Source organism: Hemitrygon akajei, chromosome 1 (genome assembly GCF_048418815.1).
Source record: "Hemitrygon akajei chromosome 1, sHemAka1.3, whole genome shotgun sequence".
NCBI classification, from domain to species: Eukaryota; Metazoa; Chordata; class Chondrichthyes; order Myliobatiformes; family Dasyatidae; genus Hemitrygon; species Hemitrygon akajei.
This window is the reverse complement of record NC_133124.1, coordinates 108,549,329-108,573,698: the sequence shown is the minus strand read 5'-3', so window position 1 is coordinate 108,573,698 and position 24,370 is coordinate 108,549,329. Positions and strand designations below refer to the sequence as shown.

General features: G+C 39.5%; 2 protein-coding genes across 3 annotated transcripts in view; both read left to right on the top strand.

The window, feature by feature from the left end:
• LOC140729601 (KAT8 regulatory NSL complex subunit 1-like) overlaps nucleotides 1-8,596 on the top strand; it is a 147,403-nt gene extending 138,807 nt beyond the window's left edge. For both annotated transcript variants that reach the window (XM_073049563.1, XM_073049555.1), the window contains 4 exons: nucleotides 495-555; nucleotides 644-756; nucleotides 6,937-7,171; nucleotides 7,600-8,596. In XM_073049563.1, coding sequence (XP_072905664.1) covers nucleotides 495-555; nucleotides 644-756; nucleotides 6,937-7,171; nucleotides 7,600-7,875 — 685 coding nt within the window. In that variant the 3' untranslated portion in view covers nucleotides 7,876-8,596. The remainder of the gene's footprint in view (nucleotides 1-494; nucleotides 556-643; nucleotides 757-6,936; nucleotides 7,172-7,599) is intronic.
• A 5,769-nt stretch (nucleotides 8,597-14,365) lies between these two features.
• Nucleotides 14,366-24,370, top strand: part of dhx30 (DEAH (Asp-Glu-Ala-His) box helicase 30) — a 78,120-nt gene continuing 68,115 nt past the window's right edge. The window contains exons 1-2 of the mRNA XM_073049505.1: nucleotides 14,366-14,659; nucleotides 21,777-21,904. Coding sequence (XP_072905606.1) covers nucleotides 14,416-14,659; nucleotides 21,777-21,904 — 372 coding nt within the window. The 5' untranslated portion in view covers nucleotides 14,366-14,415. The remainder of the gene's footprint in view (nucleotides 14,660-21,776; nucleotides 21,905-24,370) is intronic.

Sequence of the window (24,370 nt, the reverse complement as noted above, 5' to 3'; positions counted from 1 at the left end):
AGCATTAATGCTGAAGCCTGGATTTGACATGTCCGATAGCATCATTTACTGGTGCCAAGTGCTGTTTTTTTAAAGATAAGCTTCATGATATTATTGTTCTTTCTGTGCCATGTACAACTGTCAGAACATTGCTCTCGGAATTCTTTCTGAATTAAGCAGTTAGTGATAGGATATCATTCTGCTGATTTGGCAATTTTCTGAAGCTTCCCCTTCCAAGTACCTTCTCTTTATATTGGAGCTCAGTGAAGTCCAACTGTGTTTCAATAGGAATTAGGTAACTTTTTATGAGGATCATGATTATTTTCTGTTCTGCAACATTCCATGTGTTTGACTCAGTGCAATTTCTTCTGCTTTCTTTAATAAGTTTCTGCCCTTTGCTTATTCCAGGAAAGTTAAGAGATTGCACAGAGGGCAGAGTACTTTGTACTAAATCATTGGATTTGTAAGGTATTGTTTTAAATGACTACATTGTGATCATTTCCTGTTTTGGGCAGTTGGCGAATTGCAGATATCGAACAGTCTAAGCAGCAAAGTTGCGTATTGGAGGATGACCAGGTATTTGAAGTTACATTAAGTCCTTGTATTTCTGATTTTATTTTGCTGTAAACTTTTTTATTTGAACTCTTCTGTTGTCCATATACAGTATGAGGAGATGTCTGATGAGGCCTTTCTTAGTCGTCATTCCAAATGCGAAGAAATGGAACGTTCTAGATGGTGCCTGTGGTCATCATCCAGCTCTGTGAGGCGAGGAAGCAGGTAACCTTGATATGTGAAGTCACATTAATTCTTATTTAGAAGTCGTATTAAATTTGGGTTGAATGATAAATGCTTAAGAAGAAGTGGGAAAATTTTAGTAAATTGCTCCTTGTTAAATCTGCCCATTTTCCCACTCTCTCAACTATCTAACTGCTTCTTTATTAAAATTCCCATAGTTTCTGCCTCCATGCACAATCCATGTTACTACCTTCACCTTTTGTAAAGTAGACAAATCTAAGCTGCCTGTATACCATCAAACTATATGGTTTGAAATCTTTTTTTAAAAAATAGGTACAGAACCTAAATTTTTGGCTTGTATAGAATATTTGGTTTATTTAATGTCTTGAATTTCAATGATTCTAAATGATCATCATGATTCACCAGGCCACCACCTTTATTCAAGTTCCTCTGTAATTAGTTTTTTTAGTTTCTCTTTTAATTTAGTGATTCAGAATCCTGATTTTTTTTTTTACATATGCCAGTCTCCAAATCACATAGTATCTTATAACTGTTGATAAGTTATGTTTTGGCAATTTCCTTCCATTATTATTAAACCTTATAACTGTTGAGCTTCAATGCCATTTAATCAATCTAACAGAAGAACACACAAATAAAATAGAAGTACGAGTAGGTCATTAAGCCTCCCAAGCCACTCAGTAAGATTGTGGATAATACTGCATTTTGACATTGTTTGTGTACCAAGATCATTGTGATGGTATCTCCCTGTTCACCCCACATCTACACATGGTTTCGTTTCTGGTTTAACTGGAATTTGGGCACAACTGAGCCACTGAATGAATACTGTACATTAGTCTTCAAGTGGAAGAGGCAAAATAATATGTATTTGTAATTCTGACAGAGTGAACATTGACCAGTGGTTTGGGGGGGGACGGGGTAATATAAAGTTCAAAGTAAAATTTATTATTGAAGTACTTTGTTCCTTTCCATGCCTTGTGGCTCATCGGGTGGCAACCTTGCTGATTCGTTAGCATTTTGTTTGTCTTTTTACGAGGCTGAGTTGCTAGTGTGTTGTTCACCACAGCATGGATGGTAAGTGTGCAAAGAGCTGGCCTAATTCAAACCCAGGCCCACTCATCTCAAAGTGCGGTACGGATGCCATTACAACACTGGCCAGCATATTGAAGTCACCTAGTATTACTCTGAGATTCATAAATCTATGAATGAATATCTATGTGAAAGTGGATAAGTTGTCTGATTCAAATAGGATGCACACAAAGTTTCTGGGGGAAGTGAAGGAAAGGAATAGACTATAATTATCTGAATATCCTTAAATTTCACATCTGCTAAGAGCAAACTCTAATTGCTATACCCTTGATCAAAAAACAAGTCACTACAGACCAACTTAATCCTGGTGATGGGGAAATTTCTAGGTCTTTTTTTAAAATCTACATTGGGAAGTCATTTAGCCCATTCAGATGAATGCCAGGTCCCAACAGTGTAATTCCATCAGTATTTCCTCTTCCTTATTTCCCTTATGGCCCATAACTTATTTGCTCTCAATTCCCCTGAATGGTTTGCAACCAGCTGGTAATTTACTTGCCAGTTCACCTGGAGTTGGAGGCAGCAGTGCTAACTTCATCACCATCTCTTAACCAGGGAGGAAAAAAGCAGTCACTTAGGTAAGTTTGGAGTGAATGGAGAAAAACAGCATGGATTTTCATTTTCAAAGGCAACTCAAATATGCCTGGCTACAGTTTATTTTTTAATGAAATAACAGAGGGGATTAATGAGGGAAATGCATTGAGTCTTTGCTTGGGGTGTATTACAGACTATCCAAGAATCAAAAGGAGAAAGAAAAGCATATTGAAGCAAATATCAGAGACATGCAATAAAAATAGCATTATTATCCTGAGGGAATTTTAGCTTTCCATATGGAGATTGTTGTAATGTTAAAGGCTTAGAGGGGGTGGAATTGTTAAGGTGTATCCAGAAAAGCTTATGACACAGTACAGGTAGATCTGCTATAATGCATGTTTCATGCAAATTGGATGTAATGCAATTAATGAATTAGAACACAATTTTTGAATTATGCTAGCCTATTTGGTTGTAATGCCATTTTGATGGGAAATCAGAAAACTAAAGAGCTACTTTGGAAATTGACCAGCAAGGGAAAAAAGCTGATTTGAAATATATTCTGTGAGTGAGGGAGGTCCTTTACATGTAATCTCAGACTTGTCTCTTAAGAACAAAGACTGTTAGTTTCATAAGTGAAAATTGACAAGCAGTCACTTCTGTTGGTACTTGTGTAAGAATACATTTTTGAACAATTAACATACAAGCTTTAGTCTTAATTTGCAATAACAGAATAAACTATAACTATTAAAAGTATATTTTTAAAAAATGCTGCAGGACCCAGACCCCCATTTTCCAATTGACATACTTTTATAATGTGATCTGTAATGTAAGGTTTCTTACGAATGCAATTGTTATAGAAGAATTACATGCATGTAGATTGACCAGTGAAGGGAAAAAGCATTACTGATCTTTTGGGAAATGTAGTTGGTCATGCATTGGGAATGTTAGTTGGGGGATCATTTTGGAGGTAGTGGTCATAATTAGAATCAGGTTTATTATCACCGGCATGAGAAGTGAAATTTGTTAACCTAGCAGCAGCAGTTCAATGTAATACATAATCTAGCAGAGAGAGAAAAAAATAATAAAATAAAACATAATAATAAATAAACAAGTAAATCAATTACATGTATTGAATAGATTTTTTTAAATGTGCAAAGCAGAAATACTGTTTTTTTAAAAAAGTGAGGTAGTGTCCAAAGCTTCAATATCCATTTAGGAATCGGATGGCAGAAGGGAAGAAGCTGTTCCTGAATTGCTGAGTATGTGCCTTCAGGCTTCTGTGTCTCCTACCTGATGGTAACAATGAGAAAAGAGCATTCCCTGGGTGCTGGATGTCCTTGGTAATGGATACTGCCTTTCTGAGACACTGCTCCCTAAAGATATCCTGGGTACTTTGTAGGCTAGTGCCCAAGATGGTGCTGACTAGATTTACAACCTTCTGCAGCTTTCAGTCCTGTGCAGTAGCCCCTCCATACCAAACAGAGATGCAGCCTGTCAGAATGCTCTTCACGGTACAACTATAGAAGTTTTTGAGTGTAATTGTTGACATGCCAAATCTCTTCAAACTCCTAATAAAGTACAGCTGCTCCTTATATTTTAAAGTGAATGTAGAAAACAATAGTCTGGGCCAGTAATAAAGCCCCCCCCCCTGAATTTAAGAACAATTTCAGTAGCATAATGAGGGCCTGACCTAGCCTCGGGTATGTTTAAACCATCTACTTGCAAGTAAGTCCACGTCTGCTCAGCGGACTTTGCACTTTGTGGACACCACTCAACCAGGAAATAGCAAGAATTCAAGGCTAACCTGTTCCTGAACACGTAAAAGCTAAGAACAATTATAGTGAATCTTGGGTGCTGAATGATGTTGAAAGTTGGTTTAAAAGAAACAAATTATTGGTATTGGAAGGTAGTGGTAGGTGAGTGCGTAGCATCAAGAGTATTAAAAAGTGTAGGGAAATGCATAAAAAGGAAATTGGTAAGGCTAAAAGGGGTCTTAGGAATTCTCTAGCTGACGGGATTAAGGTAAATCTGAAGGAATTCTAATTGTACATTAAAAGCAAAGGAATAACGATGGGGGAAAAAGTAGGGCTCAGTAGAGACAGTGGACAATCTGTGCATTGAGCCAGAAAATGTAGGTTAAGTCCTCAATGGATTCATCTCATTAGTATTGTTGTCATTGGAGAATTCGACGAAGGGGCGAGGTGCAGATCTTGATAAATAGAAGTGGTGCACTATGCCTTGGCAAGCTTACATGTGGATAAATCCCCCTAGACCAGATGGGATGCATCTCAGGCTTCTGTGGGAGGCAGGGGAAGAGACTGCTTGGACTCTGGTTGATACTTTCAATCAATTCTCCTTGCAATAAATAATTATATTCTGTTAACTTTAATTACTTACTTACATTGTGGCCTCTAACAAATTATGACCTAAGATGCCCAGATCCCACTGCTGCTAGAGCTCTGCCATCTCTCAACATTTAGATATATTTCTTTATTAGTTTATGGACTGATTGAATAACCAATCTGCAAACAATTTATAACAGAATTGGGGTCTTTACAATTAGTCTTGTAGTGATTCTTGATCACATTTTGGTGACTACTGGGAAGAGAATGCATGCAGAGGCCATGCTTCATATTAGACAATTGATTGAACCCTCACTCTTCCAGTTTACCTATAAATCAAAGTTCAGAGTAAAGTTATTATCAAAGTACATGCATGTCTCTATTTACCACCGTGAGATTCATTTTCTTGCAGGCTTTCACAATAGAATAAATGGAAAACTGTACACAACAAAGATGGACAAATTGCCAACATGCAAAAGACAAACTGCAAACTCAAAAAAAACCCCCAAATAATATTAATAATTAAGCAATAAATAATCCCAAAAAAAAGTTTGTAGAATCCTTGAAAAAAAGAGTCCATAGGTTGTGGTACCAGTTCAGTTTTGGGGTGAGTGATGTTATCTTCTCTGGTTCAAGAGCATGATGGTTGAGGCGTAATAAATGTTCCTGAACCTGCTGTTGTGGGCCTGAGACTCCTGTATTTCCTTCTTGATGACAGGGGTGAGAAAAGAGCATGTATGCTGGGGGTCCTTGATGATGAATACTGTTTCCAGGATACAGAGATATGGTTGGAGGCCAAGGAGGTCCTAAATGAGCACTTTGCATTAGTATTTACCCAGGAAATGGACATGGAATATAGGGAGATAAGTAAGGAGCATGCATTTTGAGATAAGGAGATACTGTAGTTTTAGGTCTCCTAAAGAAGAATAAGGTGGATTAGTTCTCTTAGTCTGATGGGATATATACCAGGTTATTGAGAAAAGCAAGAGATCCTGTTAAGCCACAGGCAAGGTCCTGGAGGACTGGCAAGTAGCTGATTAGTTCCTTTATTGAACAAGGGAAACTGAGATAATCCTAGAGACTGGTGAGAATCATGTCAGTGGTAGGGAAGTTACTTGAGAGGATTCTTTGAGATGTACTTTATGAGCAATTGTAAAACCATAGTGTAATTAGGGCAACCAGCAGGGCTTTGTGTGGGCAAGTTATGTCTTATAACTTGATAATCTTTTTCAGGAGGTGAAGAAGGAACAGCTGTAGATGATGTTTACATAAATTTTAGTATGATGTTTGACAAGGAATCTCATCCAGATAGTTAAGATTCTTGGGATCCATGATGAACTGGCTGTTTGAATTCACAATTGTCATGGCCATAGAAGAGAGATAGTGGTCAGTAGCACTTACTCTGGCCAGAGGTCTTGACTAGTGGTTCTCAACAGGGATACATACTTCTACCATTTATGATTATACCTAAATGACCTAGATGAAAATCCAGTTAGTTAGTTAGCTAGTTAGTAAGTTTGGAAATTATACTAACATTGATGTTATGGTGTAGAAGACTGCTGAAGGATACGACAGGATATAAAACAGATGCAGGTGGAGAAATGGCAGATGGAACATAATCCTGCCAAATGTGAAGAGTTGCACTTTGGGAGATCAAATGTAAAGGGACAATATATTATTAATGACAAGACTCTTAACCATACTTGGGGTGTTTTCGATAGAGTGACTAGGAGGAAATCTGATTGAGGTTTATACGATTGAGAGGCCTAGAGAGGCAGTATCTTTTTTCCTGGTTGAAGTGATTAATGCCAGAGGGCATCATTGAAGAAGAGAGGGGTTAAGTTCAAAAGAGATGTGTAGGGCAAACTTTTTTGTTACACAAAGTTGGTGGTTGTCTGGTACGCACTGCTAAGGGTGGTGGTAGAGGCATCAAACAGGTTCTTAGGCACATGAATGCGCAGAAAATGAAGGTTATGCACATTATGTAGACAGAAGGAATTAAGTTAGACACTTGATTTCTAATTTAGTTTGGCATAACATTGTAGACCAAAGAGCCAGATCCTGTACTGAACTGTTCTATTTTCTAGGAGTGAGATGGTGGCAAACAGCTACTGCTCACATTCATGGAACAAGTGGAGACAATGTGAATATGTATAGTGGTGAAGGGTTTGAGTGTGATCACCAAAGAATGATCAGTATCCTAAAGTCAGCAGACATGTCTTTTTATTCTTCTGTTTTCCAGATCTTCAAATAAAGCTGATGGAAGATCCACCCCACAACCGCAGCAGACAAACACGCAGCCTGCATCGCCTGACAGTGGATATCACCTCCTAAATGAGGCCTCATTTACTGGCCCTGTCAGTCCTGAAGCTTGCTCATCAGTCAGTTCCTTTTCCTCAAAAGATCGTACAAGAGTCTTGTCCTTCAGTGAGGATACACGATCATCAACACCTGAGGTCACAGATGAAGAAGTACAGGTATGTTTGAATAAATTTGCATAGTCTATCATAACTTCATGTTAGTAGTTATGAGGGAATCTACCCAGTTCTATGTTGCCCAAAATATCAATGATTGGGCTTTATAACCAATTGTGATTTCATATTTTAATATATTTCTGGTAAATGAAAAGTTGTGGGCAATTGGTATCAAATACTTAGTGTACATGTATGCTTGAATCTTTTTGTGGAATCTAAATTTTCAGCTATTTTCTTCTCCCAGCCCACAAAACTATCAGATTTATTAAACTAATTTTAATTAATTTGCACTGTAGGATTTGAACTCATTAGCTGTGAGTAAATTAGTAAATCTCCTATGGTGTCTCTTTTATAATGGAGTAAACTAAGATGGTATGGTAAGTTTTTGCACATTTTTGTTTCAACATTGCATTTATTTTAAATTCTTGTAGATGGTGCAACCATGGGAGCCAAGAATATTTCCCTTATCAGCTGAGGACTTGGAGGCACTGAAAGGACATTGCAATTCCCAGAGAGAAAACCGCTGTGAACGATCAAGAGACCTGCACTGGTTGTCAACTAACAAGTCGGGTGTGAGGACTGAAGCTGCTGAATGTGTCTCTTCATTGACAGCGACTCCGAGTGCTCCCCCATTTTTACAAGATGACGATAGTTCTGACTTGAAATTGACTCTGGCAATAGAAAATGATCAAAGTATTGCTAGGTGAAGATGATGCACCAATAAATTAGCAACTAGGTGTATGTAGCTGACAGATCTTGTATATACATGCTGTATCTATATATAAATATATATATAAAATACATCTGTACACAGATGCGCGCGTGCACACATGCACACACATATAGTGTATATACATATACGTATATGATATATAGTGTATATATAAAATATATATAGTATATATGCATATGTGATATATGGTATATATACACATATATATATAGAGAGAGAAACAACTGTTATTTTGTTTTTACTGTTTGATATTCAAACATCTATTTTTGAGAGAATGCATATATAACTTCTTTTCAGTGGGCTTTTTTTCCATTTCTTTTCAAATTGATGTACTGTAAATTGTACCATGGAGGGTTGGGGGTGGGATATGACCATGGGAAATGGTCACAAATGTAAAGAATACAAGGTCCTGTATGTTAGAGTGATGTCAGTCTGTGCCAATTAATCAGGAAGAGAGAGTTTTAGAGATTGAAAACAAAGCTATTTAAAACACAAAAAAAAATGGGAGTGGGATGGGGACAGGATTCCTCCCTGGAAAGAGTAGAAATAGTTTCTCCTGTTGCAGTAAATCCTTGGGCTTGTCTTCATTAACACTGCTGAATTCTAGAATACTTGTGCTGTTGTATAGCATGCCCGAGGAGTGGTTGACTGACTGTATTTGCCCTATATTAAATTACTACAGTTCTTGTTTACCATTTGTGTTTCTGCTGTAACTCTCTAAGTCATGGCCTTTCATACAAGGCTGCTCAGTAGTTTGCTTTATTGATTTTTTTCATATATGAGCAGGTAATATGAAAGAAAATCAAAAGACATTTACTTGACAAATAATAAATGGGCTTTCAAAATTAGTGTCGGGCTAAATTTGAAATAAAAATGAATTGAAAATGTGGAGGGAGAAGGAGATACAGTGACCCTAACTGGGTCTTCCTGCATCATTCTTCAGTAAAACAATGCATGTAGTCTATTTCAGTGTAAAGTGGTGCTATTAGATGAATTGGAAGGGTTGAAAATTAAACAAATACCAGTTACAAAACAGAAAACTCACATGACCTAAATAAAATACCCCAAGTTTACTATCAAAGTGGAGATATTAGGGCCTTTGACCACAATCATACAGTTTTCATGAATATTTAATGGTGTCATAGGATTAGGATTTAAATGCACATTTCTTGTCATTAAAATGTAATAAGGGAACAGAAGAACTGTCAGCCTATCATTGGTGGCAGGGAAACTACAATACAAAAATCTGCAACAAAATTGTCAATTCAGAAATGTGGGTTAATAAATTGCGAGCAATAAGTTGTTGTTTTCTGTGCATCCTAGAACAAATTTATCATTAATGCTTTTCCGTTCTAAGGAAAGTTAAGCAACCTTGAACTAATTCTGTTGGACACACTGCAGATGCTCACTAATCTGTGGAGTAACTAAAAGCTGATGGACTAAGTACTGATTCATTGCAGTTAGCAAGCACGCAAAAGGTACTGGGAATCAAGGGATAATGGAATTGCTTTATTTCCCCTTTGCTCCCACCTATTGTCCATCTGCCTCTATTTTCTAACTCCACCTTTCCCCATTCTCCTCCCCTATGTGGCCTCATCTATTCACAATTCTTCACTCTTCCTGTGTACTAATCATCTACTAGCTCCTATCTCATCCTTCTAATATTTGTACTTGCTGTCTTCCTTCTCCACTCTGTCCTGTTGAAAGTTTGACAGGATTCACAACTCCTTTCCGACACAGGTGGTGCTTGACCTGAGTTCCTCCACCAGATTGTTGGTTGCTTCAGTCTCTTGTACCTTAATCTGACAAAGTTTGGAAGTTGTTAATTTATGACATGAAGAAAAGTCTTTAAAAACTTGCTTGTTATTGCAGAATTAAAATATTTTCAGGGATAAAGGCTATCTGCAGATCTAATCAGTGCATCTCTTACTCATGCTGTATTCTACAAAGTCACATAGAATGCCTCTAACGTAAGCACAAAAACAGAAAATCCTGGTAGCAAGCTATCAAGTAGCTTAAAGTCATTGAGCACTACTGCACAGAACAGGCTCCTTGGCACTTCTAGTTTGTCTGTTACTCAGCCTAGTCTCATCAACCCTGCACCTGGACCTTAGCCCTTATGTCCATGTACTTATCCAAACTTCTCTTAAATGTTGAAATCAGACCCACTTCCAATGGCAGCTGTTTTCACACACGTCCTCTTAAGGGGTGATACAAGTTCACTTGGGTTCCCCTTGAATCTTTCACCCTTAACCTATGACCTTTAATTATAGTTTCACCCAAACTGTTGGAAAAGCTTGTTTGCATTAACCCTACCTATACTCATAATTTTGTGTACCTCTCAAGTTTCTCTTCATTTTCTATGTTCCAGGGGATAAAACCCTAATCTATTCAAACTTGCCATAAAATATCGGAGCAAAATTAAGTCATCTCACCCCTAGAGTCTGTTGTATCATTTCATCATAGTGATCCATTTTCCTCATCGCCAATCTACTGTGTTCAACTCGTACCCTTCATGCCCTGACTAATAGGAATATATTAACCTCTGTCTTAAATATACCTAATGATCTGGCCTCCACAGTCATATGTGGCAATGGATTCCGCAGATTCACCACTCCCTGGCTAAAATTCATCCTCAGCTATTTGAAATGGACATCCATTTATTCTAAGTTTCAGTCCTCTGCTCTTAATTCCCCCAACATAGGAAAACTCCTCTGCACATCCACTCTATTGAGGCCTGTCAGCATTTGTTAAGTTTGTATGAGATCCCACTTGTACTTCAGATTTTCTCTCTCCATTTAGAAAATAGTCTACACTTGTATTTCTTTTACTAAAATGCATGACTGTACACTTACCAACACTGTATTCCATCGACAACTTCTTTGTCCATTCTTCTCACCTGACTTAAGGCCGTCTGCAGCCTTGCTTCTTCCTCAACACTACCTGTCCCTCCACCTATCTTAGTATTGTCTGCAAGCTTGGCTACAAAGCTATCAATTTTGCCATCCATACATAACGTAAAAAGGAGTGGCCCCAACACAGACTCCTGTGAAACACCACTAGTCACCTGCAGCCAACCAGGAAAGGCCCCTTTGCCTCCTGCCTATCAGCCATTGGTCTATCCATGCTGGTATCTTTCATGCAATACCATGGGCTCTTAGCTCCATCCTGGCAACATCTTTGTAAATTTTCTATGTACTCTTTCATTTTTATTGATACCTTTCCTGTAGGTAGGTGTGCAGAACTGCACACAATAGTCCAGATTTGGTTTTACTGGCATCTGTATAATTTCAACATAGTGTTACAACTTCTGTACTCATACTTAGATTTATGAAGGCCTATTTGCGAAATGCCCTCTATTACACTATCTACCTGTGACATCACTATGGAACTGTACTCCCAGATCCTTCTGTTATAGTACAGTCCTCAGTCCCTTACTATTCATTGTGTAAATCCTGCCTGGTTGTCCTCCCAAAGTGAAAAATCTCTCACTTGTCTCCATTAAATTCCATCTGTTATTTTCAGCCCATTTTTCCGGCTGGTTAAGATAATTTTGCAAGCTTTGATAGCTTTCCTTGCTATCCACTACACCCCCAATCTTATGCAAATTTGCTAACCTCATTATCATTTAGATCAGGGGTTCCCAACTTGGGGTCTAAAGACACCTTGCTTAATAGTATTGGTCCATGGCATAAGAAAAGTTGGGAACCCCTGATGTAGATCATTGACCCTGCATCTATTCCTATGATGCACAGTCCTCCAATCAGAGAGACAACCATCTACTATCTCTCTAGCTTGTCCCGCAAAACCAACTTCAAATCCAATTTACTACCTCATCCTGAATGCGAAGTGTCTGAACCTTCCTGACCAGCCTCACACGTGGGACCTTGTCAAAGACCTTGCTAAAGTCCATGTAGACATCATCTATTGCTTTTCCTTCAACCTTCCTAGTAACATCTTCAAAAAACTCTTATAAGATTGGTTAGACACGACCTACCATGCAGAAAACTATGTTGAATATACTTGTTCAGGCCCTGTCTATTCAACTATTTTTTTTACCAATCCCTTAGAATACCTTCCAATAATTTATCCACTACTGATTTCAGATTCATCAACCTAGAATTTCTTGGAGCCTTTCTTGAACGATGGAACATTATCTATCCTACATTCCTTCAGCACCTCACCTGGGACTAAAGAAGTTTTAAATACCCATACCGGTGCCCTGCAAGATATGAGGGGTCTCCTTGTCAAGCCCTAGGGCAGCAAGGGTTCCCAACTTGCGGTGCATGGATCCCTTGCTTAATGGTATTGGTTCAAGGCATAAAAGAGGTTGGGAACCCCTGCCCTAGGAACTTATTGACTACTTTTCCTCAAGGCAGCGGAACCTCTTCTGTCATCTGTATCTGTGGAGTGAGAAAACACAGAAAAATGAATGGTTTTGGATAGATGACCTTTCTTAGTTTCTGTGATGGTATTGTTCCCTGTGGCGTTGACAGGTAAGGAGTTCCATAATGTCTCTTTGCACTTATGACAATAAAGGAGTGGAGTAAATGTCCAAGTCTGGATGGCATGACTTGGAGGGAAACAGCCATACATAGGAAATGGATGGTGGAGTTCATTTTTGGAAAGTAATGGGAAAAGGTTGGACATGTTGCTGTGGTGGATCATGTAATAATTGACAGCACTGCCTTATAATGCACCAATGTGATAGGATACCAAACAGCTTGCTTTGGATGATGTGGAACCTCTTTAATGTTCTTGAGAGTACACTCAGGTTGTATGAAGAGCTGAAGTGATTCAGAGGGTGAGGTATTACAGAACATACCTGCCTTTTCCTCCACAGTATTAGTGTCATGATCCAGTTAAGTTTCTGATCACAAGAAAACACAACTTAACCATTCTAATCACAAACGAGAAGATCTGCAAATGCAGGAAATCCAAGCAACACACCCACAATACTGGAAGAACTCAGCAGGCCAGGCAGCATCTATTGAAAAGTGTAAGTGGACGTATCAGACCGATGCCCTTCATCAGGACTATTCTAAATTGCTTTAATGAAGCCTAAGTGTTATGAGGACCATACACTTATGGCACATTCCACATAGTTGATATTTAGTATCCAGGATTAAGACCATAAGATAAAGGAGCAGAAGTCGGCAATTTGGCCTATCGAGTCTGCTCCGCCATTTCATCATGAGCTGATCTAATCTCCCCTTTAGTCCCATTCCCCCGCCTTCTCACCATAACCTTTGATGCCCTGACTACTCAGATACCTATCAATCTCTGCCTTAAATACACCCAATGACTTAGCCTCCACTGTCACCCATGGCAACAAATTCCATAGATTCACCACCCTCTGGCTAAAATAATTTTTTCGCATCTCTGTTCTGAATGGGCGCCCTGCAATCCTCAAGTCAGGTCCTCTCGTACTAGACTCCCCCACCATTGGAAAAAACTTTGCCACATCCACTCTGTCCATGCCTTTCAACATTTGAAATGTTTGGCTTGAGGTCCCCCCTTCATTCTTCTAAACTCCAAGGAGCGGTCAAACGTTCCTCATATGTTAACCTTTTATCTTTTGTAATGTATCGTGTTACACTTGTATCCCAGTATCATATAATTCTTTCAAACTAAGACAATTCTCATTTGTAGAAATCAATGTGATACCACTTTCAAAAATAGATTAACTAGCAAATCGTTTTTTGTAATTGAATACAAAAAAATGCTGTAAGAGTTAGCAGCATGTGTAGAGGAGGGAGAAAGTGCTCATTTTCTTTATCTTTACTACTTAGGAGGCCATTGGGCCTGCTCACAATAATCTTATTAGTTTTGTCCCTTCATTTAGTTCTCATAACACACAATGTCTGATGCGCCTATTAGCACTGCCCTAGACATGTGAGAGACTGTATATTACAGTGAAATAAGTGGAAATTTGGAATCTGGGAGGAAAATGTTTCTCATGGGGAAATATACGTGGTCACAGAGAGAATGTGGAAACTCTATGCAGCACGGGAGATCTCGATCGAAGACCAATCTCAAGTTTTCCTCCATCTCACGGCAATCCTTTCGCTGGATATTGCTGAATTCCCATAGATTATTATTGCACGGCATCTGGACACCTTCAAGTAAGACTGCAATGGTTGGAACTATTAAGTTGTGAGTAATAATCATGAGGATATCAAGTCACATATTTGTCAGTTTTATACAACATTATGCAATGACATAGAGAATTATTAATGTTCTTTTTGTTGCAGCAATCATTTTCAGTGAGCTTTATACTCTTAACTATTTTCCTTTATGGCTTGCAGAGTTACTGACCTGGTCTCCAATCACCAGCGGTACTGGTAATTTGTCTCAACACTTACACCAAAGATTGGATTGAGTCTCCTGCATCCTGCCACTAGGGGCTCTACTGAGCTCAATGTCATATTTGATTGTACGGGTCATCTTGTCCGCAGCTCCTCGTTTCTCCGCGAAGGTTTTGGAGCCGGTTCCGGGGGCTGTTGCTTCCAAGATGGCAGCAGCGGTGCGGTCTTCGGGTTTGCTGCGGCTCTTCACGAGGAAGCTCTGCCCGCTCAGGCATCCCGGTACTGGGCCATGGGGACGGACCGCAGCTTTGGTTTGGCATACTAAATGGGACTGTGGTCGGACTGGAGCAATGCACCGGTTTAAGTACACTGCGAGCCTGCGGACGCAGCAGCAGCGTGACACCGAGGGAGAGGAGCAAGAGCTGGAGCGGTCATCAGGAGTAGGGCCGGGTAAGTAAACACAAAGTACACTGTAGATGCTGGGGTCAAAGCAACACGTAGAACCAAACTGGAGGAACTCAGCAGGTCGGGCAGCATCCGTGGAAACGAGCAGTCAACGTCTCGGGCCGGGTAGGTAGCAAGGTGGGACTCGGGGACAAGTCTGAAGTACCCCATATATATAGTGTCTGTAATCAGATGTCTAGCGATGTTGAAATATGATCAAAAACTTATTAATAAATGAAGCACTGCAGCACTCATCACGTATTAACTGAAGTTTTCTATGTAGGTCAACTTCACTTAAGTCAATACATATTAGATTCAATGGACTATGGTTAGTTTTGGAGGAAAATTGTGATAAAGCATCTTAAGATGTAAACTAAGTACAGATTCGATTTGAAATGATGAAGATTATGTACTTTTAAAAAGTGTTGGAAATAGCAGCACTTGGAGGTGAGTGGGCAGGATTGGTTTGAGTATTTTAAAACGGTTAAGGGATCCTTGCCTTTATAACCCAAAATACGAGTTTGCGGGGTAAAAAAACGAAGTTGAGCCCAGTATGCTTTCAAACTGGGCAACAGTTTTGGGAAGGATGTCAAGGCCTTGGAGGGTATGGAGTGAAGGCTCATCTAGAATGCTAACAGTTTGGAAAAATAAAAGAAGCTATTATTTCTCTTTAAGGATATTTTAAAGGTGGCTAAATCTTGAGGGTTTCTGGTAGAGTAAGTAAAAAATATACTGACAAAGAATAAGTAACCGGCGAAAGCATTTAAGGTGGCTGCCAAACAATCTAGATGAGGAAGAATTTTAGTTTTAGCTTGACATGTGAGCAGTGTTTAATGAAGGAATATCATTGAAAACCTACTAGTTATTGAAAGGACTGGACATAAAGTGGATGTTTCCATTAGACTAGGATCCAAGGGTCCAACCTCAGAATTAAAAAAGTCCCTTTAAAACACAGATGAGGGTGTGACTTTTTTGCTACAGAAGACCAAGTCACGATGTGTATTTAAAGTAGGTATTGATTCGTTCTTGATTGGTAAAAAGGTTAAGTATTATATGGAGAAGACTAAATAATTGGATTAATAAAAGAAACAGGCTTGATTGAATAGCAGACAGACTCGATGGGCCAAATGGCCTAATTCTGCTCCTGTATCTTATGATCTTTTACAGAATTTGTAATACTGCCTAAAAGGGTGGAAAAAAGTGTTCTCCCAAATGAATTTCAAATGGGAATTGAATAAATGCTTGAAAACAAAAAGCATTTCCTAACTATGTTGTTAAGATAGGACAGACTGATTAATTTATAAACACTTCCTTTCGATGAGTTGGTGCAGATGTTCAGGACTGAATGAGCCATGAAGTGGTGACAATTAAGGAGAAGGCCACTTGGTTATTTGAAAGCAACTTTCACCTAATTCCACTTTCCAGTCCCTTTCTCTATCATGCTGCAAGATTTATTAACCAAAAACCACAATTGAATCTGCCCCGTCACCTTAGCAGGTCCCAATATTAAACACTTTTAATTTTTGCTCATTGCTTTTGAGAATGTTCATGTGCATTTCAAACTTAACCTTGGGTTCTTGACACCAACGATAATGGGGGACATTTCTCTATCACTGGTAAATTAGTAAATCAGATTATTGTCACATGTATTGAGTTATAGTGAAAAACCTGTCTTGCATACCATTCATACAGATCAATTCACTACAAAAGTGCATTGAAGTTGTACAAGGTGAAGTAATAGCAGTTCGGAATTAAGACTTACAGTTACAGAGAAAGTTCAGGACAGGCAAACAATAAGTGCAAAAAAGTGTCATAATAAGTTTGACTGTGAGGTCAAGATTCCATCTTGTACTAGAGAACTGTTCAATGATGACTAGCAACTGTCATCCAGTAGCACTCACATCTACAGTGATGAAATGCTTTGAGAGGCTGGTCATGGCCAGAATCAACACCTGTTTCAGGAAGAACCTGACCCACTGCAATTTGCCTACCATCAAAATAGGTCTACGGGGGATGCGATCTCATTGGCTCTCCATGCAGACTTTAATCACCTGGTCAATGCAAATACTTACGTCAGGATGCTGTTTATTGACTATAGCTCAGCATTTAACACCATTATGCCTACAGTCCTGATCGATAAGCTACAGAACCTCGGCCTCTACCTCCCTCTGCAAATGGATCTACAGCTTCCTAACCGGAAGACCACAATCTGTGCAGATTAGAAATAACATCTCCACCTTGTTAACAGTTAACGCTGGTGCAGCAGGGGGTGGGGGGGGGAGTGCTTAGCCCACTGCTCTACTCTCTGTACACCCACAGCTGTGTGGCTAGGCATAGCTCAAATACCATCCACACATTTGCTGATGATACAGCCATTGTTGGTAGAATCTCAGATGGAGACGAGAGGGGGGTACAGGAGTGAGACATGCCAACTAGTTGAGTGGTGTTGCAGCAACAACCTTGCACTCACCATCAGCAAAACCAAAGAGCTGATTGTGGACTGCAGAAAGGGTAAGACAAGGGAACACAAACCATTCCTCATAGAGGTATCAGAAGTGAAGAGAGTGAACATTTTCAAGTTCTTGGATGACGACATCTGAGGACTGAACCTAGATGCAGTATATCAATGTGGCTATAAAGACGATGAGACAGTGGGTATATTTCATTTGGAGTTTGAGGAGATTTAATTTGTCAACTAAAATACTCAAAAACCTCTACAAATGTACTGTGGAGAGAACTCTGACTGGCTGTATCACCGTGTGGAATGAGAGGGGCACTGCGCAAGATCAAAATAAGTTGCAGAAATTTTCAAAATTAGTCAGCTCCATCATGGATACAAGCCTCTGTAGCATCCAAGACATCTTCAAGAAGCAGAACCTTAGGAAGGCGACATCCATCGTTAAGGACCCCCATCACCCAGGATATGCCCTCTTCTGAATGTTACCATCAGGAAGGAGATACAGAAGGCTGAAGCCACACACTTAGTGACTCAGGAACAGCTTCTTCGATAGACCATGGATTTGCACCTTGGAAAGTTTCCAGGGTGCAAGCCTGGGTAAGGTTTTTTTTATGGAAGGCCAGCAGTTGCCCAGGCTGCAAGTCTCCCCTCTCCATGCCACAGATGTTGTCTATGAGCATTGAACCCATGAACACTACCTCACTACTTTTTTATTTCTGTTTTTTTTTTTGCACTGCTTATTTTTAACTTAACTATTTAATGTACATTTACTTACTGTAAACGTGTTGGCGCATGGCCAAGTGGTTAAGGCGTTCGTCTAGTGATCTGAAGGTCGCTAGTTTGAGCCTTGGCTGAGGCAGTGTGTGTGTCCTTGAGCAAGGCACTTAACCACACATTGCTCTGCGACGACACCAGTGCTAAGCTGTATGGGTCCTAATGCCCTTCCCTTGGACAACATCAGTGGTGTGGAGAGGGGAGACTTGCAGCTTGGGCATCTGCTGGTCTTCCATTAAAAATAACCTTGCCCAGGCTTATGCCCTGGAAACTTTCCAAGGCACAAATCCATGGTCTATCGAGACTAACGGAGGCCTACTACTACACTTTTGTAATTCAGATTTTTAAAATTTTGTCATGTATTTCAACTGTACTGCTGCCGTTAAAGTTAACAAATTTCACAACATATGCTGGTGATAATGAACCTGATTCTGAATAGTCTTGCAACAGCAGGATAGAAGCTGTCCTTGAGCTTGGTGGTACATGTTTACAGGCTTTTGTGTTTTCTTCCCAATGAGGAGAGTGGGTGAGGTCCTTGATTATAGAGGCAGTGAGAAGTGTAGTCTGAGACCATGAGGGAAGGGTGGTTTTTGTGCTATGCTGAGCTGTGTCCACGACTCTACAGTTCTTTGTGATCACAGGCAGAGCAGTTGTCATACCAAGCTAGGATGAATCTGGATAGGATGCTTTATGGTGCATTGATAAAAATTAGTGAGGGTCAAAGGGGACATGCCAAATTTCTTTAGACTCCTGAGGAAGTAAAGGTGCTGGTGATCCTTCTTGGCCATGGCATCAACCATGGTTGGATCAAGACAAGCTACTGTTAAAAATTTTCACTCTGAGGAACCTGAAGCCCTCAACTTCTTGACCTCAGCATTGTTGAAGTAAACAGGAGCATGTGCACTGCCTGCTTTCTTGAAGACGATGGCCAGCTCTTTTGCTTTGCTAACATTGAGAATAATCCCAATTTATCTCGTCCCTGAACCCAGAGGGTGCAATAAATATTTATCAAATAGGTACTAGAGTGTTGTTTCAAATTCTACACAGCAATTTTGAGAGGATACACCGACCTTGAAGGGTCTGCAATGAAGGCTTAGAGTTTGAGTGTTGAGACAAGAAAAGTTTGTTTTGTTGAAGAATGGCAAAATTGTGGTGCTTTCTGATTTATTTCCTTAAAGTGTGTTGACCAGAATTGAAATTAATACGAAAGTTTAGTTGGTACATTTTACAAATTTATCTTAGAGAATGCTGGAGGAATCATCAAGTTAGGCCGCATCTATGGAACTGAATAACCAGTCAGTGTTTTGGGCGGGAGACTATTTATCAGTTCCTCCAGCATTTTGTGTGTGTTGCTTTGGATTTTCAGCATCTACAGACATTCTTATGTTCAAGTTTATCATTAGCTTCCTCGCTTTTGGATTCTGTACTTAGAAAGCACTGAATTCTGAATGCTTTTTCAGCTGTTTTTTTGGAACCTGCCTTGATTCAAGATTGATATATTTTTACCCCTGGGCCTTTGTTCCTTGAACACCCTTTAGAAATTTTACCCTTCATGGTGAGATTAGGAGTAGCTTTATATGTCACATGTATGTCGAAACATTGAAACTACAGTGAGATACATTATTTTTGCGTCAACGACCAACATGATCTGAGGATTGTGTTGGGGCCAACCCACAAGTGCCACCATGCTTCCAGAACCAACATAGCATGCCCACACCTGACTAATCCTACCCATAATGGTACATCTTTGGAATGTGGGAGGAAACCCACATGGTCATGGGGAGCACATACAAACTCCTTACAGATAGTTGGCACCGTAAAAGTGTTGTGTTAACAGCTACACTTCTGTATCCCCGTTGCCTCCCGTTGATTTTTCTATCAATGTCTTACAGCGCTGCTGTGTTCAATTTTTTTCTGCCTAATCTAAGAGTTTTTCAATGTGTTCTTCATGTTTTTTATTATTCTCCAGTGTGAAAAAGACATTCACTATATCTAGATTCCATAACTCAGCCACGTTTATTGTATGGATTTTAACTTTGTGGTGTATTATCAAATTACAGTCAACAGTATTGACCTTATCAACTTTGTACCTACTGAAACAGAATTTAAATGGAATTTGTCTTTTGCAATTCTATGTTGATTTTTATTAACTAATCATTACACATTGAGCTCCTCTTTCTCAAACTGTAATGCCCCTTTCTCTCTGGACACATCTGCCTATGTTGCAACTCCCATTTCTAGACCTGCTAAGGTTGAGGCACTCAAAGGAAAGCTTTCAGGGACTTTGAGGTTTGAAGGTGAGAGGGATCAAGGGAGGGTGGGGGGGGAGAGGGCACGTGAGAATGAAGTAGTGGACTTCTGTGTCTGATCCTACCACTGTGTACGTGTATGTGTTCATGCTGAGAGTCATCTGTATGCATATCCACATGTGTGTGCAGGTTAATGTCCATGCAGAACCATCTGGTCTCCAGTGGGCTTAATTGCCTCCTTGTTCTACCTTCTGTGTGAGGTGGCCAGTAGTGAAAGCAATGCCATATTAAAAGAAATTGGCTCACAAGGGTACTTCCACTTCTCAGTATGAAATTTAGGAGTTATTGACAGGTTCCTCATTGGCAATTCTAACAGTGACAGAGTTGAATATCACTTTGCTGTCTTGGCCTTGAAACTCGGACATCTATGTCACCACCTTGTGTGAGATGTAACAGGCAGGAGATGATGAACTCAAAAGATCAAGCAGATGGATGCACTTTCTGTGAAAGCCAGAGCGGCCACCTTCATGGAGTGGACTTTTCAATCAAGAATGAACTAGTGGACGCTCAGCAACTCCCCAAGGATCAGCCTTTGTTATTGTATCCATTTTTTAGCCCATCCATAATCTCAATTTCTCTTTTACTGTAGCCAAGACAGTTTATTTTTTGGTGAAGGTGATTGAGAAATTCTCATCTCGTACCTCAGCTATGCTCCTGGTATCCTGAGCGAGTTTCCATTTTGCTCCTTAATAAGCATCAGCTTCTTTTGTTATTTGCAGTGTAGGAGGCTGTACTAGATATTTGGATTCTCTTATAGAAATTCCAGCCTACACTTGCACTGGCTTTTGCCTTGTTTCCTTTTTCACTTCTCAGTATTCTGTACTTATCCTACTCCTCATTTGTACTATCAACCAACATTTGATTTCATTCATTTTTCAGTTTGATCTCTCTGGATTTGATAGCCTTATGTCGAGTGGATCTGAATTATCATTTTTTATTATTTATGATGCTGCCTGCCAATCATTGTTTCTAATTTACCCAGGTTAGGTCCATTTGCTGCCTATCAAAATTGGCCCTCTAATTTAGTGCTTTTACTCCAGATTATTCTTATTCAGATTTTTCATTGTTAACTCAACCTGAGACTATTATTATATCCCAAAAGTTCTCCCACTGGTTGCTCTAAATGATACATTTTGTTGTATTTGTTCTGGGAAATGATGCCTCTTTCCATATAGGGAAGAGCACATTCTCTTGGACACGTTTCTGAAATCCCTTCTATTCCAGTTTCATTGTTGCTATCCTAGCCATATCTAACGATGTGGAAAGAGAAAGAATTGGCTAGTATTTCCATTACAATAAATACTGAATGATTCCATTTGACAAATGTATTTTTCATAGATGTAAAGTGAAGCTAAATTGAATTTCTAATTCACAAGTGACCTTGCAATTGCTCACTGTCTGTGGTCAGAGTATGCATTATAGCTTCTGGGTTAATAGTTCGTATCGCTGATGGTTATCATATGGTGAAGGGAGAAAGTTGACCTTTTCACCAACCCCTCCCTTCCTCCCCACTTTCTGCTTCCCATCCTCCAGGTTTTATTACTGTATTTGGACTTGCTGACTGGTGATATTTGTTGTTTAGATTTGCAGGCTCTACTACAAGAGTTTCCACAGCCAAAAGGCCTTCTGGCTCAGGTTATGCAGCGAGCTCTAAAAGTTTCTGATGTGAAGGATCACATTGTCTACAAATCATTCAAAGGACCTATTAAAGTAAGGCTTTCTTCCATCTATGTTCACAATACAGTTCTGGTTAAATAATATTTTCGTCTCTCCGGACAAGGCACTTCTCTGTGAAGGACCTTGGGAAGCTCCCTGATTTCACACTCCCTGCTCTGCATTCAGGCAATCTACAGGTAAGTTACTGCACATGTAATACATACAGTTGCAAGAAAAAAGTTTGTGAACCCTATGCAGTTACCTAGTTTTCTGCAGTAATTACTCATAAACTGTGGTCTGTCCTTCATCTAGGTCACAATAATAGACAAACACAATCTGCCTAAATTTATAACACACAAATATATTTCTTCTTGTCAACACTGAGTATGGCATTTAAACAATCACAGTCTAGGTTCAAAAGAGTATGTGACCCTCTGGGGTAATGCCTCCTACAAAAGCTATTTGGAGTCAGGTGTTCCAATCAATGAGATGAGATTGGAGGTGTGGGTTGTTGAGGTGCCCTACTCTATAAAAAAGACACACAAAGGCAGAGACTGTTCTTCTCAAGAACGATTGTTTGTGCGCCATGCCCCAATCAAAACAACTTTCAGTGGACATTAAAAGAAGAATTGTAGAAACGCATGAAGCTAGAATAGGCTACAAAAGCATTTCTAAACACTTGAGTGTTTATCAGTCCGTAGCAAGTGTTACGTATTCAGGCAACAATAATTATAGATGAGTTAGATGAAGGGTTTTATAACAAATAACACGTTTATTAAACACTGATAACAAACCCCCTTCAAATGTAAACAAACCCAAACAATGATCCGAGCTCAGCTGCTCAAACAGTCCTTAATAGCGTTGCAGTCCCAAACAGTCTTTAAAGCAGTATTGAAACGAACTCAGTTCGTTAAAGCGATATGCCGAAAGAAAACAGTATTTTAAAACGATATGCCGACAGTTCAAAAGCCTCACGGTACTTTTAAAAGGAGAGACTTTTTTAAAGCGATGTAAATTCTCTTCCACGTCGATGTCCTTCGATTCCCAGCGTTGAACTCCCACGTCGAATTTTATTAAATATAACAGCTTAAAGTGACTGACCTTCCTTCCACAATATTCTCAATCTCCCGCTTTTTCCAGCGGAGACTATCATGAGAATAGTAAACGAAATCCTTCCGAATGAGGATCACACAAGGTCGAAGTCAATCCATCGAAAATCGATTTTTCTCGATCTCCATTTTCCAAACTTCACTCTCCCTTAGCAAAGAAACCGTTGGCTCTGACCTTTTAAACTTTAGGCATTATATAAAACTTCATTTTTAACTAAACTGCGTCATCACATTAAATCACACAGTGATATGAAGTCATCTTGGCAAATCCAGCCACGAACTGCCCCACCTGACAGGGTGGGTCTCCCTTTTATACCCTGTAGAAAAAACCTGTCACATGACCTCTACTGGCGGGAAAATGACATCACTCCACCATTACCTCATGTCCAGTATAACTTCAACCCCAGTCACGTGACAAGGGTACCACTGTCACGTGTCACGGGTACGTAACACAAAAGAAACCATTTACAAATGGAAGAAATTCGGTACCTTTGCTACTCTCCCTAGGAGTGGGCATCCTGCAAAGATCACACCAAGAGTACAACATGCAATGCTGAGGAGGTGAAAGAGGAGTCTGAATAAACTAAATTGTTTTTGAGGATCTCTTAACTCAGCTGGAGATTAAGTGTTTATGTGGGCTTCTAGAAATATTTGATAAGGTATGCAGAAGGAAGTGTTAATAAAACTGAGTGAGTGGAATGGAGAGGCAGGCTTTTTAAAAAAAAATAATTTTTATTTTTCAAAACATTTTACAAAATTAAAAACCCCAAATCCCAATGAGGAGCATTAATACAGTGAAAGATTAAGCATACAATAACAATATGCTACAAGGGAAGAGAAATTAACAAAAAAGCACCTAAATTAAAGACAAGTGAGCTTAGTGTCCTCCCCTAGCCCCACAACACAAGAAAAAAACAACAACAACTCCAGACCAACCAACACACAATATAAAGCGTACAAGTCCGGACAGTCAAACTCCCAGACTGTGAATACACTTAGCAACAGAGGATAATAATGCCTACTACCAGAAAAAAAAGGGAGTTGAAAGCAAGGGACCGAAAAGAAGAGAGAAAAAAAAAGAAAAAAAAAACCCTAGTCAAGAGGAAGGTTATGAAAGTACACGATAAAAGGTCCCCAGACCTTATGGAACTTTAGATCCGAATTAAGAACTGAATAATGAATTTTTTCGAGGTCCAAGCAGGCCATAATGTCGAGAGGCAGGCTTTTAACAGCTAATTGGTAGTAGGATGTATCAGATTGAATTAGTTTACTGATGCCACACGTACTGGGGTGCAGTAAAGAACTTGTTTGGCATGCCATCCTTGATAGATCATTGATAGGTGCATTGAGGGAAAACTAAGCCAATGCAGAATCAAGTGCTACATTACAGAGGGTGCGATGCAGGCAGACA